Raw genomic sequence first — 7,875 nt, 5'->3', positions numbered from 1 at the left:
TTTTTGAATGCTATAAGCAGATTGTGTAGGTAAGTTCTCATACTATGTGGAAGTAGTTAAATTTGTCAATCAAAATTTTACTAGGCTTTAGTCGTGGAAAACAAATTGTGGCAAAAGCTGGACATGTCCATAATCCATCATTTGCATATGTGAACAGGTGGGGCGCTAGACCAATCCTTTCAACTTCAAAAATTTACATTTAGGCTTTGTTTTTGTCAATTATTAAAACAAAATAGACTTGAAATTGTATATAACTTTATAGTTCATCTACAGAAAATTCATAATAAGCAAGGTTTGCTTGTTAATAAGTTTTAATTAGTGTCCAGGTTTTATTATATGGACTGTTTTTTATTAGATGGACTATAGAGCCTGGAATAGGCTCGCCAGTAGACTATACTCTGACACATTCACGCATAAAGTGCTTGGTTAGTAGAAGAGATGTTATACATTCACTCTGTTGACTTCTCGTGTCTCTCTATAGCAGCAATTCATGTTCCTCCCTCTGTGATTCATAAAATGAGCATTCCCTAAAATTCAGTACATAACAGTGGATGGTGCTAGGTGTACACAGGTTCATGTGATTAGTTAGTCCCTGGAAGAGGACCATAAAACGGACAACGTGGCGTTGAGCTGATGGCAGCAGCAGAAGTTCAGGCTGTAAGTCTGAAGAACTGGTCACCAGGTTCATCCAGAAGGATGAACACCATCCTGGCTGCTCAATTTCTTGGAGGTACCACATCCAGCCACACACAGCTTTGGGTTTGTAGAGTAGTCTGATGTGCTAGAGTCCCATTCTCTACCGGATAATGGGACCAGCTATCCAGTGATTGAAGTGCACCAGTGGCCTACTTTTTGGGAGAGGAGTTCTTGAGGAGTGCTACTGACCTGAAAAAACAGGATTCTGCAAATGTTGCATTCTATGCTTCACACCATTATAGATTTACAGTTCAGCTGCTACTAACAATATAATGCTCCCGTTACTTCAAATGCCCCTTTACAAGATCCAAAAACTACAGTACAAATAACACTTCTCATAGAAACATTCAGCTGGTGGGTTTTCTAGAGCCTTCTAGAAGTTAGGACATAAGGCACCAGTGCATGCTGTATGCTCAGGTTAACTGAGCAGATTTCTACTATAGAATATAACAAAATACTTGATATATTATATTTTTTGATAGAAATCATACGTTGCTTATCCTGACACTTAACGGGCTTCCATCTTTCTCCGGCTTATCCCTGAATGATTCCTCCAGTTTGAGCTTTTCGTTGTCTCCGTAACGCAAAGTCTCATGGAAGCAGCATGGTGGCGACACTTTCAGCACCTGATCAAATAAACTAAAGTCTGCTATATACTTTCCACTGGAGGAGAGAGAAATGATGGGACTGAATTCATAGCCCCATAGAATTTCTTCTGGAAGGTAGGATGTTCGGACCTGACAGGTGGCACTGGTGGGCTCTACTGTCCCACTCAGGATCACCACCAGTTCAAAATCCCCTTCTCCAGAGCGAATGGCCACATCTCTGAGAGGACTGGACTCATCAACCACATGATAGAAAGTGAGTGGAAGGATTAAGAAAGGACTATCTGAGGATGTGTCCACCTGAAAATCCACATTGATCTGATTCAGGTGGACATTCTCGCCTTCCTTGGACACTTGTGTCTGGAGGAGCTTTCCAGTCACTTGACATCCAATGAGAAGACTTTTGCGCATATTGGCCACTCTAACCATGAGGCATAGTTTGCCTTCATGCTGGGCCACCACAGCGTTTTGACTGAATTTGATAGTTTCCGCCCTTTTCTTTGGACGAGCAATTTTGGCCAGGAAGGTTCCAGTGATGAAAATTTCCATGATTGTGGTCAGAACAAGCTGACTGATGAGCAGAATGATGGCTAGAGGGCATTCTTCACTGATATACCGGAAGCCGTAGCCAATCGTGGTCTGTGATTCCAGGGAAAAGAGGAAAGCTCCGGTTAAGGTGTGGACCTGCATGACACAAGGCGTGTGGTTGGCTGGCGCATTGAATTCCAAGAGATCACCATGTACTAATGCCACCAGGTACCAGATCACACCAAAAACAAACCAAGTTCCTGCAAAGGTGGCCGAGAAGAGAAGCAGCTTATATCGCCATTGCATGTCAATGAAGGTTGTCCACAAGTCCTTGAGGTAGAGGAAACTCTTATCTGTAATGTGGTCCATGCGCACATTGCTCCGTCCATCCTTGGTCATTACACGCCTCCTCCTCAGGCTGGAACCAATCAGAGGCCGGCTATCTGTCTGGGTTGTCTGGCTGTAATACACCTTCACTGGAGACGTCATCTAGAAAGCAGAAGACCAATATTTTAACCAAAACTGCATGTCAAGTGAAGTATAATTTTGTTAGGATAAATGCTAGCTTCTGTGGTTCCACGGTAGATATTGAAACGAATCACATTAATATTCAAATTGTATGGTTTTATAGTATGAAATGAAGAGGAACACAAAAAATATTTTTTTTTACAATGTTATATAATCAAGACTAGGGATGGTCAATGAGGTGCAAATATTTTTGAGTTGATGCAGCTTATGCAATTTTTGTATGCAAATTTACACAGCTTGAAAATGAACCAATAAAATCCTGCTGAGGTAACATTTGATTGGTCCATTTTCAAGCTGCATAAAATTGCATCCACCATTTTCATAATCCTGCATCCACCATTTGCATAATCCGGCATCTCATTAACCATCCCTACTCAAGACACTCATATCCCACCCTCTCCATTGAACAGAGCAGTGAGTAGCTGAGCATCATGTAATGGGACAATTTAGGATAGAATGGTTGTACAGTATGATATAATAGTCAATAAATTACTCAATGTCCTATATCATTTGTTACAGGTAAAACCATAACACTTTCATTTTAACATCTTAAAATAGATGAAATATAAAGACAACAATTGATGATTAAAGAGCTATAACAGGAAACTGCCATGGTCCATACAGATATCAGATATACAAAATATATATTTCAAACCTCTTAAAGGTAAAGCAATTGTATCTCTTCATGGTTACGGAGGATCCTCAAGACTCTCAAAGAAAACACCATGAGTACCAGTTTATAATAGATGAACATTTTGTGTGTTGATAAAGGGCCGATACACAAGCCTAGGGTAATAAAGTTTGCAATTTTGCCCTACGCAACGTTATTCAGAAAATTATACAACAACACATAAAGATACAAAACCCGAGTTCACCAGTAGGGAGGGGGTTACACAAAAACATCTGTTAGGTTTACGTATGTGTAACCCTTCACTTGCTGTTTGTTTGTGCCTGTACTGGAATCATTCTAGTGTGGCTATTGTGGTTTTGTGCCCTGTTCTTCTTGGCAAGAATTTGATGTTTGGACTGCTAATGAGTAAAACTGCCACTTGCATTATCAGTATATTATTCTTTCTATGCCAAATTCCTCTATCTTCAATTCATGGTCCACATATTAGCATATAAAAGCACAGCAGATCAGGTGGATGGGATGTGTGGAGAGATTAGAGAGAGCAAATATACCTAGAAAAAAATTGTGAAAGCAAAGTTGTACTCAACAAGGAGAAAGCGAAGACTCCATGCAAGGTGGATGGAGGATGACCTAACAGCAGAGCTGGCCAAAAATGACAAAGAAATGGATGGTGGCCAAAATCCACCCAGGGCCGTAGTGTCAGAAGTATAAATTAGCAAGAGAATGCTTTGAAACAGTCTCTGGTAAGATGGCTTCTGATCTGGTTAGCTGCCTTTTAACCACTTCGCATCCAGACCTTGTTTCCCCTACTTCTGAAACCTTAATGAAATATATATTGTTTTTTTTCAAGACAAACTAGACTTTCATTGTATGGATTTTTTTTTATACTTGATGTGCAGTTCCAATTATTTTTTTTCTGAGCTGTCAATTTTATCTATTCATGATTGGGGAAAAATTGAACATATGTTTGTGATACATTGGCCAGATTTTTGAATTGTTACAATCAGTCAGAAAAATTGATTGCTATTCTTGAATTGAACAGATATTTAAAAAATGATATGGTGTGTGGCCACCTTTTAGAGGTTTTTTTTTTTATAGATATACATATGCACAAAGGGAGATGCTGGTTGCTTGGCAGTTGGAAACAGCAGCTATTTCCCAGAATGCAACAAGGTTCACAGACAGGAAACTGTCAGGACCTCGGTCCTGACATCACACTGTGATCTATCCCCCGATGATCTATTGGAGAAAAGGTGAAGATTTCTTATGGGAAAGGGGGTATCAGCTACTTACTGAGATGAAGCTCAATCCTTGGTTACAGTTCCTCTTTAAATCTCTCACCACTGGTCACTGTGCAACAGTGAATGGTTTATTGGAGACACTTCGTCCTGAGATTATCTTCTCTATAAGTCACATTCTTTGTCCCTTGTGCATTGTGGTCATTCAGAGGGCAGATTTATGGAGAAGAACATTGAGTTCCCAGGAATGGAGATGCCCCCTGGTGTCTAACCCATTTCACTAGGGCAGACCTACCCAAAAGGATCTGAACAGAGATGAGAGCTCAAGTAGCGACAGTTGCACTTTAACTGAGGCTTTTCTCACTTTTACTCCAGTTGTGTTATGTAAGAACAGAGAATTGGGCTTTACCCTGGAAGATAATTCTCAGAGGATAAGAAATATGTATCACGGGGGATGCAATCTTCCCTCTACACACTAAATGTAAATGAATTATGAACTCAGTGATCTACTGATCTGATAAAATGTGTTGGCATTTGTGTGTGGTCTAGTTGAGGCAGTGTGTTTGTATTTTATGTGCTGCTAGCAGCAGTTGGGCACAGAAGGGGTCAGTTCAGAAACTAGGACACAGTGGAGCTAGAGAAACATTTTATCCTTTTCCAGATGAAAGATTTCCAGGCTTTGAGGAAAGGGGATGAATAGGAAATGCTTCGCCTTTCATTCGAGGACAATACACCACTGACGGAGGACAGAGAGAGGCTGATTATAATTCCATCCGCCTATATTCTGCTACATATTACTAATCAATTCTTCACCTGCCTGTGCCTTCCAACCATTTCCTTTTTCAAGTTCCTGACAGATCCATCACCTGCCTGTGCCTTCCACTGATTTCCTCTTTCATGTTCCTGACAGGTCCGTCAACTGCCCAACCCTCTTCATTTACTGATTTATGTCAGGTCCATCACCTACTCAACCTTCTCCATCCACCTATTTCTGACAGGTCCATCACCTGCTCCACCCTCTCATTCACTGATTTCAATCAGGTTCATCACCTGCTCTACTCTCTCTACCCACTGAGTTCAGCCAGGTCCATCACATGCTCTACCATCTCTACCCACTGATTTCTGTCAGCTTCAGCACCCCCTCAACCTCCTCCATCCTCTGATTTCTGAAAGGTCCATCACCTGCTTTACCCTCTCTTTTCACTGATATCTGTCAGCTCCATCACCTACTCAACCTTCTCCATCCACCTATTTCTGGCAGGTCCATCACCTGCTCCACCCTCTCACTGATTTCAATCAGGTTCATCACCTGCACACCCTCTCTATCCACTGAGTTCAGTCAGGTCCATCACATGCTCTACCATCTCTACCCACTGATTTCTGTCAGCTTCATCACCCCCTCAACCTCCTTCATCCACTGATTTCTGACAGGTCCATCGCCTGCTTTACCCTCTCTATCCACTGATATCTGTCAGCTCCATCACCTACTCCACCTTCCACATCCACCTATTTTTGATTGGTCTATCACCTGCTCTACCCTCTCTGTCCACTGATGTGATTTCTGTCAGCTCCATCACCCCTTCAACCTTCTTTATCCACCGATTTCTGACAGGTCCAGTGGCGGACACAGGCAGCAGTGGGCCCCTGTGCGCGCGCCGCGTCAAAATATGGGCGTGGCTACCACCTGCAAAAATATAAAAATGGGCGTGGCAATGACCGGATGAGGGCGGAGCTAACTGTAACTTAAAGCGAACCCGGGGTGAGGGTTTATTTCCTTTTAAACAATACTAGTTGCCTGGTGGCCCTGCTGATCTATTTGGCTGCAGTAATAAACTGAATTACACCAGCAACAAGCATGCAGCTAATCTTCTCAGTTCTGACAATATTGTCAGAAACCCCTGACCTGCTGCATGCTTGTTCAGGGTCTATGGTTGAAAGAATAAGAGGCAGAGGACCAGCACGGCAGCCAGGCAACTGGTATTGCTTAAAAGGAGAGAAATATGGCAGCCTCAAGATTATTCTCACCTCAGGTTCCCTTGAAAAGTGCAACGCAAAGACAGTGGGCCCAAGTTTTGGTGACCCTTTCCCCAGAAAATTCACATAATTGTGCAGGTTTTCTCAAGAAAATACACATCATGTCGGCAGATATGCCCAGAAAATACATGCAATCATGTCGGCAGATTTGCGCAGAAAATACATGCAATCATGTGGCAGACCTGCCCAGAACATATACCTGCTAATATAAATAAAAAAACAAAAACATTTACTCACCTGCAGTAGCAGACCTCCTGTCCCAGCCTCCATCCGGCGCGCAGCTCCCATGGGTGGTTGGGTGGATAGGTAGCCTGGTGGGTGGGTGAGTGGGTTGGTAGCCTGGTTTAGGTAGCCTGGTGGGTAGGTAGCCTGGTGGGTGGGTTGGTAACTAGCCCGGTAGGTAGGTAGCCTGGTGGGTGGGTAGGTAGGTAGCCTGGTGGGTGGGTAGCCTGGTGGGTTGGTAACTAGCCCGGTAGGTAGCCAGGTGGGTGGTTAGGTAGGTAGCCAGGTGGGTGGTTAGGTAGGTAGCCGGGTGGGTGGTTAGGTAGGTAGCCGGGTGGGTAGGTAGGTAGCCGGGTGGGTAGGTAGGAAGCCTGGTGGGTGGGTAGGTAGCCGGGTGAGTAGGTAGGTAGGAAGCCTGGTGGGTGGTTAGGTAGTCGGGTGGGTAGGTAGGTAGAAAGCCTGGTGGGTAGGTAGCCGGGTGGGTAGGTGGTTAGGTAGCCGGGTGGGTAGGTAGGTAGGTAGCCGGGTGGGTAGGTAGCCTGGTGGGTGGGTGGGTAGGTAGCCGGGTGAGTAGGTAGCCTGGTGGGTGGGTAGGTAGCCGGGTGGGTGGTTAGGTAGGAAGCCTGGTGGGTGGGTAGGTTGGTGGGTGGGTAGGTAGCCGGGTGGGTAGGTAGGTAGGAAGCCTGGTGGGTGGTTAGGTAGTCGGGTGGGTAGGTAGGTAGGAAGCCTGGTCGGTGGGTAGGTGGTTAGGTAGCCGGGTGGGTAGGTAGGTAGGAAGCCTGGTGGGTGGTTAGGTAGTCGGGTGGGTAGGTAGGTAGGAAGCCTGGTGGGTGGGTAGGTAGCCGGGTGGGTAGGTGGTTAGGTAGCCGGGTGGGTAGGTAGGTAGGTAGCCGGGTGGGTAGGTAGCCTGGTGGGTGGGTAGGTAGCCGAGTGGGTAGGTGGTTAGGTAGCCGGGTGGGTAGGTAGGTAGGTAGCCGGGTGGGTAGGTAGGTAGGTAGGTGGTTAGGTAGCCGGGTGGGTAGGTGGTTAGGTAGCCGGGTGGGTAGGTAGCCTGGTGGGTGGGTAGGTAGTTAGGTAGTCGGGTGGGTGGTTAGGTAGCCAGGTGGGTAGGTAGGAAGCCTGGTGGGTGGGTAGGTAGCCGGGTGGGTAGGTAGGTAGGAAGCCTGGTGGGTGGTTAGGTAGTCGGGTGGGTAGGTAGGTAGGAAGCCTGGTGGGTGGGTAGGTAGCCGGGTGGGTAGGTGGTTAGGTAGCCGGGTGGGTAGGCAGGTAGCCCTTTTAGTAGTAGCTATCCAGGTGGGGGGCCCGACTCCTATCCTCCCTTCCTTCCTTCCTTCCTCACCTCGGAGGGCCCCCCTCCCGATATGCGCGGCAGGAGAGCGAGCGGCAAATACAG

General features: G+C 45.4%; 1 protein-coding gene across 1 annotated transcript in view; it reads right to left on the bottom strand.

The window, feature by feature from the left end:
* Positions 1-293: 293 nt before the first annotated feature.
* KCNJ10 (potassium inwardly rectifying channel subfamily J member 10) overlaps positions 294-7,875 on the bottom strand; it is a 44,849-nt gene continuing 37,267 nt past the window's right edge. Inside the window, exon 2 of the mRNA XM_068251539.1 lies at positions 294-2,318. Coding sequence (XP_068107640.1) covers positions 1,182-2,318 — 1,137 coding nt within the window. The 3' untranslated portion in view covers positions 294-1,181. The remainder of the gene's footprint in view (positions 2,319-7,875) is intronic.

This window comes from Hyperolius riggenbachi, chromosome 9 (genome assembly GCF_040937935.1).
Source record: "Hyperolius riggenbachi isolate aHypRig1 chromosome 9, aHypRig1.pri, whole genome shotgun sequence".
NCBI lineage: Eukaryota > Metazoa > Chordata > Amphibia > Anura > Hyperoliidae > Hyperolius > Hyperolius riggenbachi.
The sequence above is the reverse complement of the archived record's forward strand: the minus strand, read 5'-3'. Positions and strand labels throughout refer to the sequence as shown.